The 12519-nt window shown below is 45.7% G+C and overlaps 1 protein-coding gene across 1 annotated transcript in view; it reads right to left on the reverse strand.

The window, feature by feature from the left end:
* Positions 1–12519, reverse strand: part of DMD (dystrophin) — a 553630-nt gene that overhangs the window by 196264 nt on the left and 344847 nt on the right. Inside the window, exon 43 of the mRNA XM_038757068.1 lies at positions 5493–5668. Within this exon, the coding sequence (XP_038612996.1) occupies positions 5493–5668 (176 nt within the window). The remainder of the gene's footprint in view (positions 1–5492; positions 5669–12519) is intronic.

Genomic DNA, 12519 nt, shown 5'->3' on the forward strand with positions numbered 1-12519 from the left:
CTGTGAGCCCACTGTTGGGTAGGGACCGTCTCTAGATGTTGCCAACTTGTACTTCCCAAGCGCTTAGTACAGTGCTCTGCACACAGTAAGCGCTCAGTAAATACGATTGATTGATTGATTGATTGAAGTGACTTGCCCAAAGTCACCCAGCTGACAAGGGGCGGAGCCGGGATTTGAACCCATGACCTATGACTCCAAAGCCCGGGCTCTTTCCGCTGAGCCACGCTGCTTCTCTATTACGTCTGTCTTCTGCCAACTGTCAGCTGTGTGACTTTGGGCAAGTCACTTAACTTCTCTGTGCCTCAGTTCCCTCATCTGTAAAATGGGAATTAAGACTGTGAGGCCCCTGTGGGGCAACCTGATCACCTTGTTACCTCCCCAGTGCTTAGAGCAGTGATTTGCACATAGTAAGCACTTAACAAATGTCATCATTATTATTATTATTATTACTAATTCTCTTGGACTGTCCCTTGGGCTCAGCACAGGGCTCTGCCCGGGGTCAGCAGCTGGGAATTACCACTGCTGGATCCTTCATTCCTTCTTATTCCCAACCGTATTCCGACCCCACTTGAAGTGTTCTAGGACCAGGAGGGTTAAGTGAGGGCACGCTTGCTATTCATTCATTCATTCAATCGTATTTATTGAGCGCTTACTGTGTGCAGAGCACTGTACTGAGCGCCTGGGGAGTACAAGTTGGCAACATATAGAGACAGTCCCTACCCGACAGTGGGCTCACAGTCTAGAATTCTTGTTGATCCAAGAATTGTAGAATCGCCGTAAATATTAAACAACACCGAGCGGCGTGGCTCGGCGGAAAGAGTCCGGGCTTTGGAGTCCGAAGTCATGGGTTCAAATCCCGGCTCCGCCACTTGTCAGCTGGGTGACTCTGGGCAAGTCACTTCACTTCTCTGGGCCTCAGTGACCTCATCTGGAAAATGGGGACTAAGACTGTGAGCCCCCCGTGGGACAACCTGATGACCCTGTAACCTCTCCAGCGTTTAGAACAGTGCTTGGAACATAGTAAGCACTTAATAAATGCCATCGTCATTATTATTATTATTATTACTTAAACTGTGAGCCCCATGACTAGACTGCATTCGCACGCCATCATCATCATCATCAACAATCCTTGGCTGAAAACAGTTCAGCTGGTAGCTACCTAATCAATCAATCATATTTATTGAGCACTTACTGTGTGCAGAGCACTGTACTAAGCGCTTGGGAAGTCCAAGTTGGCAACATATAGAGACAGTCCCTACCCAACAGTGGGCTCACAGTCTAGAAGGTGGGCTCACACCTACATTCAAGGGGGAGGGTGAAAAAAGGATGAAGGGAGGGAGAGGGAAGAGATGAGGAGAATGAAATGCGGAGAAGAGAGGATAAATGACGGAGGGTCATGGGGGAAGGGAAAAGCAAAGAGGGAGAGGGGAAGAGGAAAAGGAGGAGGAGGGAAAGAGAAAAGGAAGGGAAGGATGTGAAGAGAAAGGGCAGAAGAGGGAGTGTAAGAGGAAGCCAAAGGAAGATGAAAGAAAGAAGAGAGAGGACAGGAGATGGCAGAGGGGGAAAGAAACAAATGACTCCGTCTCCAGAAATTTTCAACACATCCGAGGACACCTTGAAATACGACAGGGAATTCCAACATACGATCCTCAGGTTCTGACTGAAATTGTTCAGTTACACTTTCAGTGTCTCATCACATCTCAGATTTGCAAGAAAGAGGACAGGGACAACCAGCTCACTAAAGGAAATAAACAACTACCGATTTTCATTTCCTCCAAGAAAGCCCAAGTTCTCAAATGGAATGAAAGAAAAGAAGAGATTGAGAGACAAAGAATCAAAGTAAACCCACCTAAATGAATCATGGGTCTCTCTAAGGGGAGCCAGGCAGAGCAAACCATTGGGGAAACTATATTAGATAAAGGTACGGGGATTGAGTTTGGGAAATTGAAACTGAAATCCCCAATGAAGCTGGAGACACTGTTAGCAACAAAGCTGATCCTCTAGACTACAAGCTTGTCTTCCAGACTGTGGACAGAAAATGTGTCTATTCATTGTCATATAGTACTCTCCCAAGTAGTCAGTACAGCGTTTTGCACCCAATAAGCATCCAATAAATATGACTGAATGAATGACTGTATCCAAGAGGTTTGGGGTTCTCTGTTCATGAAGAGCGAAAGGACATCATGAGCAAGGAGAAGACATTTCCAGTCCTTTTATCTAGACTGTAAACTCGCTGTGGGAAGGGAATCTGTCTATGGACTCAGTTATACTGCGCTCACCCAAGCACTCAGTACAGTGCTCTGCACACAATAAGCGCTCAGTAAATATGGACCAATAAGCACCCGATAAATATGACTGACTGAATGAATGTATCCAAGGGGTTTGGGGTTCCCTGTTCATCTAGAGCAAACGGACATCACTAGCAAGAAGACATTTCCAGTCCTTTTCTCTGGACTGTAAACTCACTGTGGGAAGGGAACCTGTCCACGGACTCAGTTATTATACTGTGCTCACCCAAGCGCTTAGTACAGTGTTCTGCACACAATAAGTGCTCAGTAAATATGCACCAATAAACACCCGATAAATATGACCGAATGAATGAATGTATCCAAGAGGTTTGGGGTTCTCTGTTCACGTAGAGCGAAAGGACATCACGAGCAAGGAGAAGACATTTCCAGTCCTTTTCTCTAGACTGTAAACTCGCTGTGGGAAGGGAAGCTGTTTACGGACTCAGTTATACTGTGCTCACCCAAGCGCTTAGCACAGTGCTCTGCACACAATAAGCACTCAGTAAATACGCACCAATATGCACCCAATAAATACAACAATGAATGAATGTATCCAAGAGGTTTGGGGTTCTCTGTTCACGTAGAGCGAAAGGACATCACTAGCAAGGAGAAGACATTTCCAGTCCTTTTCTCTAGACTGTAAACTCTCTGTGGGAAGGGAAGCTGTCTACGGACTCAGTTATACTGTGCTCACCCAAGCGCTTAGCACAGTGCTCTGCACACAATAAGCACTCAGTAAATATGCACCAATAAGCACCCAATAAATACAATGAATGAATGAATCCAAGAGGTTTGGGGTTCCCTGTTCATGTAGAGCGAACGGACATCACGAGCAAGGAGAAGACATTTCCAGTCCTTTTCTCTAGACTGGAAACTCGCTGTGGGAAGGGAAGCTTTCTACGGACTCAGTTGTACTGTGCTCACCCAAGCACTCAGTACAGTGCTCTGCACATAATAAGCGCTCAGTAAATATGCACCAATAAGCACCCGATAAATATTACTGAACGAATGAATGTATCCAAGAGGTTTCACGTAGAGGGAAAGGACATCACTAGCAAGGAGAAGACATTTCCAGTCCTTTTCTCTAGACTGTAAACTTGCTGTGGGAAGGGAACCTGTCCAAGAACTCAGTTATACTGTGTTCACCCAAGCGCTTAGCACAGTGCTCTGCACACAATAAGTGCTCAGTAAGTATGCCCCAATAAGCACCCGATAAATACGGCAATGAATGAATGAATCCAAGAGGTTTGGGTTTCCCTGTTCATGTAGAGCGAACGGACATCACTAGCAAGGAGAAGACATTTCCAGTCCTTTTCTCTAGACTGTAAACTCGCTGTGGGAAGGGAAGCTGTCTACGGACTCAGTCATTATACTGTGCTCACCCAAGCACTTAGTACAGTGCTCTGCACACAATAAGCGCTCAGTAAATATGCACCAATAAGCACCCGATAAATACGACAATGAATGAATGAATCCAAGAGGTTTGGGGTTCCCTGTTCACATAGAGCAAAAGGACATCACTAGCAAGGAGAAGACATTTCCCGTCCTTTTCTCTAGACTGTAAACTCGCTGTGGGAAGGGAAGCAGACAATATGAATGATCTCCTCGCAATTTGGAAAGGGAAATAATAATAATACTCATGATGGTATTTGTTAAGCGCTAACTATGTGCCAAGCACTGTTCTAAGCCCCGAGGAGATACAAGGTGATCAGGTTGCCCCATGTTGGGCTCACGGTCTTAATCCCCATTTTACAAATGAGGGAACTGAGGCCCAGAGAAGTGAAGTGACTTGCCCAAAGTCACACAGCTGACAATTGGCGGAGCTGGGATTTGAACCCATGACCTCTGACACCAAAGCCCGGGTTCTTTCCACTGAGTAACACTGCTTCTCTAATGAAATGAAATGCCACCATCTCCTTGTTGTCATTTTGAGGGTTTTCACGTCCTAAGAGCTCAGATAATGGCCCACTGAGGGCCTCCAGGACAGCCGCTTAGCGGTTCGGTTCTTCCGAAGGAATCAAATACAAGAGCAAAACATCCGATTCACATTCATTCAGTTTTGAAGCATCATCTCTGCTCCCATCTGGAGGATCAAGAACGCATGGGGAATATCTTTAGAGCATCTGATTCCATTTCCTTTTACACCTTGCATCTTATTTCTTATTGTGTGCTAGTCGAGACAGAGAGTAGGGTCAAGAACTCATGGAGAATATTTTTAGAGCATCTGTTTCCATCTGCTTTTACCCCTTGCATCTTATTTCTTATTGTGTGCTAGTCTAGACAGAGAGTAGGGTCAAGAACTCATAGAGAATATTTTTAGAGCATCTGATTCCATTTCCTTTTACCCCTCGCATCTTACTTCTTATTGTGTGCTAGTCTAGACAGAGAGTAGGGTCAAAAACTCATGGAGAATATTTTGAGAGCATCTGATTCTATTTCCTTGTACCCCTTGCACCTTATTTCTTATTGTGTGCTAGTCTAGACAGAGAGTAGGGTCAAGAACTCATGGAGAATATTTTTAGAGCATCTGATTCCATTTCCTTTTACCCCTTGCGTCTTATTTCTTATTGTGTGCTAGTCTAGACAGAGAGCCTAATAAATACTATCTAAACTGGGAAAACAATATTTGTCAATTATATAGGTTACCTCTACTGGTGGGCCGGGGGAAACAGGGATCTTAACTCCATTTCACAGATGGCCCAACCAAGGCCCAGAGAAGTTAAGCCATTTGCCCCCTAAAAGGTCTTCCCCAATTAAGCCCTCTTTTTCCTAGTTCGCTCTCCCTTCTGCGTCGTATACTTGGAACTGTGGATCTTGGATAGTACATTGCTCTGCACACAGTAAGTGCTCAATAAATATGATTGATTGATTGATTGATTGATCTGTGACCTTGGGACACTTGATACCATCCCGCCCCCAACCCCGCAGCACTTATGTACATATCTTTAAGTTATATATCATAAATGGCATTCATCTTAACGTCCATCTCCCTCTCTAGGCCGTAAGCTCTTAACAGGGAGGGAACGAGTCTGCTAATTCATTTGTACTGGACTCTCCCGAGCGTTAAGTACAGTGTTCTGCATATAATAAGACCTCAATAAATATGACTGATTGATTGACGGTTGCCCCAGGTCACACAGAGGGCCAGGTCTGGTGACGCTCTCCGCTCCCCTGGCCAGGCGAGCATCCAGGAACTGACTCTACCTCTTTTTCCTCTCGGCCAACTGCCCGCAGACCTTCTCCCAGCGGACGTTCAGGCTTTCCAGTTTGTCCTTGAGAAGATCCGCGTCGGTCACCGAGGACTGCGCAGCGATCTCCTCCCCGGCCGCGTTCAGCGCCCCGATCACCGTCGTCTGCTTCCCGACGCCATCCTGGAGCTCCTGCAAGATGCCAAGAGCCACAATGATGAGCCGCGTCCCTGACTGGGAAAAGACTGACGATGGCGGAACGTCGGGGGGTGAGGGTGGGCTTTAGGTGAATCCCGTAGGGAATCCCCATCGAGCAATCGATGGTATTCATTAAGTGTTTAATGTATACATATGTATATACGTGTGTACGTATTTATTACTCTATTTATTTTACTTGTACATATCTATTCTATTTATTTTATTTTGTTAATATGTTTGGTTTTGTTCTCTGTCTCCCCCTCCTAGACTGTGAGCCCACTGGTGGGTCGGGACCGTCTCTATATGTTGCCAACTTGGACTTCCCAAGTGCTTAGTCCAGTTCTCTGCACACAGTAAGTGCTCAATAAATACGATTGATTAATTGATGTGTGCGGAGCACTGTACTAACTGCTTGGGAGTGGGTTGACACGTTCTCTGCCCACCGCGAGTTTACACTCTAGAAAGGGAGACAGACATCAACAGAAATAAGTAGATTGACTGATTGATTGATGTGTGTGGAGCACTGTACTAACTGCTTGGGAGTGGGTTGACACGTTCTCTGCCCACCGCGAGTTTACACTCTAGAGAGGGAGACAGACATCAATAGAAATTAGTAAATTCCGGATACGGATGTAAGCGCTGTGGGGCTGAAGGAGGGGTGAATGAAGGGAATAAATCCAAGCGCGACGGCAATGCCGAAGGAACTGGGAGAAGAGGAAATCAGGGCTTAGTGGGAGAAGGCCTCTTGGAGGAGATGGGCCTTCGATAAGGCTTTGAAGGTGGAAGGAGTGACTATAAATAGGATATAAATAGGGAAGGAGACAGAGACAGGCGGCCAGCGAAGGGTCAACGGCGAAATAGATGAGCTGGAGGTCCAGAGAGTAGGCTGGCAGTAGAGGAGCGGACGATCCCAAATCACCACACCCACGGAGCCCCGTTCAAAAGACGCCACCTGCATTCCCGTTTAGCAGGCACCTTTGTATTTCCGCTCACGCTCATTTTTAAAGCTCTTTAACCCGCTTCAGATCATTCAGCGGGAAACACCCAGGAAGTTGTGCCACCCTGCAGAAACATTTTCAAATGCGTTTGCAGATCTGAACACCTACGATGTATTCCAGTCACCTAGACATAGAATAAACCCTTAAAATAATAATAATGATGGTATTTGTTAAGCGCTTACTATGTGCAAAGCACTGTTCTATGCGCTGGGGAGGTTGCAAGGTGGTCAGGTTGTCCCGGGACGGGGGGCTCACAGTTTCAATCCCAATTTTACAGATGAGGTAACTGAGGCACAGACAAGTTGAATGACCTGCCCAAAGTCACACAGCTGACGGGTTGGCGGAGCCGAGATTTGACTTCTAGACTTCTAGAAGTCTAGACTGTGATCCCACTGTTGGGTAGGGACCATCTCTATATGTTGCCAACTTGTACTTCCCAAGTGCTTAGTACAGTGCTCTGCACACAGTAAGTGCTCAATAAATACGATTGAATGTACGAATGAATGAAATTGAACCCATGACCTCTGACTCCAAAGCCCGGGCTCTTTCCACTGAGCCACGCTGCTTCTCAACCAAGGAAGTACTGATGAAATTCCCCAAAGTCATTAGAGGAAAAAAGTGAAAAGGTTCAAAAACGTAAATGGAAGCACTTTAAAACACAACGGCCGGTGGCCGACTTTGTTTGAGGTACGCAGCCTTATTGCTAAAATTCCACTTAGCTATAAAGTGCTTTGTAGTTAAAGACCCTAACAAATCTGATTTGTGCCTTTTAGCTTTCTTGCATGATGAAAAGCAAAGCGAGAACCATTAGAAATCAATCAATCAATCAATCGTGTTTATTGAGTGCTTACTGTGTGCACAGCACTGGACTAAGCACTTGGGAAGTACAAGTTGGCAATGTATCATCATCATCAATCATCAATCGTATTTATTGAGCACTTACTGTGTGCAGAGCACTGTACTGAGTGCTTGGGAAGTACAAGCGTGGCTCAGTGTAAAGAGCGCAGGCTTGGGAGTCAGAGGTCATCGGTTCAAATCCTGGCTCTGCCACTTGTCAGCTGTGTGACCTTGGGCAAGTCACTTAACTTCTCTGTGCCTCAGTTACCTCATCTGTACAATGGGGATTAAGACTGTGAGCCCCTCATGGGACAACCTGATCACCTTGTATTCCCCCCAGCGCTTAGAACAGTGTTTGGCACATAGTAAGCGCTAAACAAATACCAACTTTATTATTACAAGTTGGCAACATATAGAGATGGTCCCTACCCAATAGTGGGCTCACAGTCTTAAAGGGGGAGACAGAGAGCAAAACCAAACATACCAAGAAAATAAAATAAATAGAATAGATATGTACAAGTAAAATAAACAAATAAATAAATAGAGAAATAAATATGTACAAACATATATACAGTTGCTGTGGGGAAGGGAAGGAGGTAAGATGGGGGGATGGAGAGGGGGACGAGGGGGACGTATAGAGACAGTCCCTACCCAACAGCGGGCTCACAGTCTAGAAGGGGGAGACAGAGAACAAAACCAAACATATTAACAAAATAAAATAAATAGAATAGATATGTACATGTAAAATAAATAAATAAACAGAGTAATAACTATGTACAAACATATATAAAGAAACACTATGGAAACAAATTCCTCTGCCTTCATTTCCGTATCGTTTCACACTTCCAAATGTCCAGGCCCCATCGGAGCGAGATCCTGCACAGAGCCCACAAACAGCGTTGGTCTTGCGGACCCAGCCCGGGCCTGGGAATCAGAAGGACTTGGGTCCTAATCTGGATTTTCCACTTTTCTGCTGTGTGACCTAGGGCAGATCACTTCACTTCTCTGTGCCTCAGTTACCTCATCTGTAAAAACGGGGATTGGGACCGCGAGCCGTAGGCGGGACGGAGACTGTGTCTGACCCGATTATCTTCTTTCTACGCCAGCACCTTATAAGTGCTTAGTACAGTAGTAAGCGCTTAACAAATACTATAAAAAAATGTAAATCAACTTGGAATCAATCAATCAATTGTATTTACTGAGCGCTTACGGAGTGCAGAGCACTGTACTAAGCGCCTGGGAAGTACAAGTTGGCAACATATAGAGACGGTCCCTACCCAACAGTGGGCTCACAGTCTAGAAGGGGCATCACGGACAGTTATTATCACCATTTCAAGCAGCAATCAATCAATCAATCGTATTTACTGAGCACTTACTGTGTGCAGAGCACTGTACTAAGCACTTGGGAAGTACAAGTTGGCAACATATAGAGACAGTTCCTACCCAACAGTGGGCTCACAGTCTAAAAGGGGGTCTAAAAGGGGGCCCAGGGCCAAGGTCCATGATTTCACTTTCCTCTGAAACGTTCTTTCTGTTTCACAAGAGTTCCTCCAAAAAAAAAAAAAAAAACACAGTGGAAAATGACCTCCAAAAGCAAAGCTTTCCTGCTTCTCCCAAAATCCAATTTCCCAGACACTAGAGACAGGTTTTTCCTTGCAGGATTATTTATCAAACGCCCAGTGGGAGCCAGTTCTAACCTGGAGGTTTGGCAAACGACATTTAGACTCCTCTTCTCTGCAGTTGCCACGGAGGCCACCCAACAAACCATGAGACCACAGGCTCTTTGGCTCTGAGCAGTGAGTCATCCACTAACTCACAGGTTTTTTAAAAAATATATACATGGTATTTAATAAAAATAATAATAATGATGGCATTTATTAAGCATTTGCTAGGTGCCAAGCACTGTTCTAAGTGCTGTGGAGGTTACAAGGTGATCAGGTTGTCCCACAGGGGGCTCACAGTCTTCTTCTAGCCTGTGAGCCCATTGTTGGGTAGGGACCGTCTCTATATGTTGCCAACTTGTATTTCCCAGGTGCTTAGTACAGTGCTCTGTACACAGTAAGCGCTCAATAAAAATGATTGAATAAATGAATTAATGAATATAATAATGATAATAATGGTGGCATTTATTAAGTGCTTACTATGTGCAAAGCACTGTTCTAAGCACTGGGGAGGTTACAAGGTGATCAGGTTGTCCCACGGGGGGCTCACAATCTTCTTCTAGACTGTGAGCCCGTTGTTGGGTTGGGACGGTCTCTATATGTTGCCAACTTGTGCTTCCCAGGTGCTTAGTACAGTGCTCTGCACACAGTAAGCGCTCAATAAATATGATTGAATGAATATAATAATAGTAATAATAATAATGACATTTGTTAAGTGCTTACTATGCGCAAAGCACTGGTCTAAGTGCTGGGGAAGTTACAAGGTGATCAGGTTGCCCCACTGGGGGCTCGCAGTCTTAATCCCCATTTTACATGAGGCAACTGAGGCCCAGAGAAGTGAAGCGATTCGCCCAAAGTCACACAGCTGCCAAGTGGCGGAGCCGGGATTTGAACCCGCGACCTCTGACTCCAAAGCCCGGGCTCTTTCCACTGAGCCACGCTGCTTCTCTGCAGTAAGTGCATCGGGACTAGCTAGATGCCGTCCATCCAACGACATGGCCTCTTTCATCCCTGAAACGTACAGTGCCTAACCGAGGGTATTTGCCCGGATTTCAAACGTGACTTCATTCACGTCAAAGGCCCAGTTGTGATTCAAAACTAAATGTGTTGAGATGCGCACACCGTACACTAACGTTCCGCCAGAACCCAAGAATAAAAGTCGGGTTTTCATTACTTCACAACTTACAAAAAAACAAGCGGGGCAGTGATGCAGCCACGGAGACTTTGGAAGGGTTGAGGAAAACCTAATTACTCTTGATTTGTGAGGGGAATCAATATTATAATGCTTCCCAAATCCAATTCCATCAAAAATGCGAAGAAGAGATTTGCATTTATATCAGAGCGGCGGCAGCACGGATTAAGAAGACTTTCTTCTTCAACCTGCTGATCTGATTGAAAATTAGGTTTTCATTGAACACAGTAGCCGCTCGAGGCCTTAAGCGCTTAACAAATGCCACCATTATTATTATTACTTGGCAGGGTCAGGATTAGAACCCAGGTCCTCTGACTCCACACCTGTGCTCTTCCTACTAGGCCGTGCTGCTTCTTGCTACTTCTTAGTTATACGCTTTAGCCCGTTGTTGGGTAGGGACCGTCTCTCTATGTTGCCAACTTGTACTTCCCAAGCGCTTAGTACAGTGCTCTGCACATAGTAAGCGCTCAATAAATACGATTGAATGAATGAATGAGCAGAGCAGGCCCCGGAGGGGCAGAGGTGGCTGGAGGGAAGAACTGGGGAAATGGAAATGGGTCACCGGGAAATACGCCAATGGAAAAAGCACAATATGGAAGGAAGTCCAATTAAAATCTGTAACCAAAGTGGGAGCGGGAAGGTTTCAGGACGTTCCCGTCGGCTCGGCCCTCGCTTTCCTGCCTTTTTGGGGACAGGCTTTGACATCATCATCATCATCAATCGTATTTATTGAGCGCTTACTATGTGCAGAGCACTGTACTAAGCGCTTGGGAAGTACAAATTGGCAACATATAGAGACAGTCCCAACCCAACAGTGGGCTCACAGTCTAAAAGGGGGAGACAGAGAACAAAACCAAACATACTAACAAAATAAAATAAATAGACCGGGACCGGACTGGGCCACGGGCTGGATCCCGCCCCGGGAGGAACCAACGGTGTAGCCCCCCAATCTCCGACCTGTCAGATACGCTCGTGTCGACCGCCGGGAAAACCGGCTTCTGGGCGACAAGCAAGCTGCGCTGGGATCTGGCGGGGATGGAAAGGGATAGAAACGATTACCTGCAGCCCAGAGATAAGAGGAACTGGATTCGGCAGGGCCTTCTGGGCCTCTACTATCAGAGGGGAGGGACTGGCATGTTGCCAACTTGTACTTCCCAAGCGCTTAGTACAGTGCTCTGCACACAGTAAGTGCTCAATAAATACGATTGATTGATTGGTTGATTGGCACGCAAGGCCAGTAGCTAAAATCCCATTAACGACTGTCAAGCAGCAGTGGTCCCTGATTTCCACATTAGTCTCCTCACCTCTCGGAGCGGGGGTGATGAAATAATCTATTTAAGGTAGCCATAATGGGCCACATTTGGAGAAAAGTACAGAGAAACACACAGCAAGAGTGTGCCACGAGCGAGAGTAGATGATTTATTTTAGCAAAACTAGACAACCCAGTGGAAGGTGAGAAAACGGTAAAGCTAACAGTTTCGGGTAGGGAACCCTCTTAATCAATCAATCGTATTTATTGAGCGCTTACTGTGTGCAAAGCACTGTACTAAGCGCTTGGGAAGTCCAAGTTGGCAACATATAGAGACAGTCCCTACCCAACAGTGGGCTCACAGTCTAGAAGTGTACGCTCCTTGAGGGCGGGGAACGTGTCTATTGACGCTGTTATATTATACTCTCCTAAGTGCTTAGGATAGCGCTCTTAATCAATCAATCAATCATATTTATTGAGCGCTTACTGTGTGCAGAGCACTGTTCTAAGCGCTTGGGAAGTACAAGTTGGGCTTGGGAAGTACAAGTTGGTGCAGTAAAGGGTCAATAAATACGACTGGCTGATACTGACCAAAAGGAACTATCAATGCAAAGAAGCCACAGGATTTAAAACATTCATTCATTCAATCGTATTTATTGAGCACTTACTGTGCGCAGAGCACTGTACTAAGCGCTCAGGAAATACAAGTTGGCAACATCTAGAGACAGTCCCTACCCAACAGTGGGCTCACAGTCTAGAAGGGGGAGACGGAGAACAAAACAAAACATATTAACAAGATAAAATAAATTCATTCATTCATTCAATCGTATTTATTGAGCGCATACTGTGTGCAGAGCACTGTACGAAGCGCTTGGGAAGTCCAAGTCGGCAACATCTAGAGACGGTCC

Source organism: Tachyglossus aculeatus, chromosome 15, assembly GCF_015852505.1.
Source record: "Tachyglossus aculeatus isolate mTacAcu1 chromosome 15, mTacAcu1.pri, whole genome shotgun sequence".
NCBI lineage: Eukaryota > Metazoa > Chordata > Mammalia > Monotremata > Tachyglossidae > Tachyglossus > Tachyglossus aculeatus.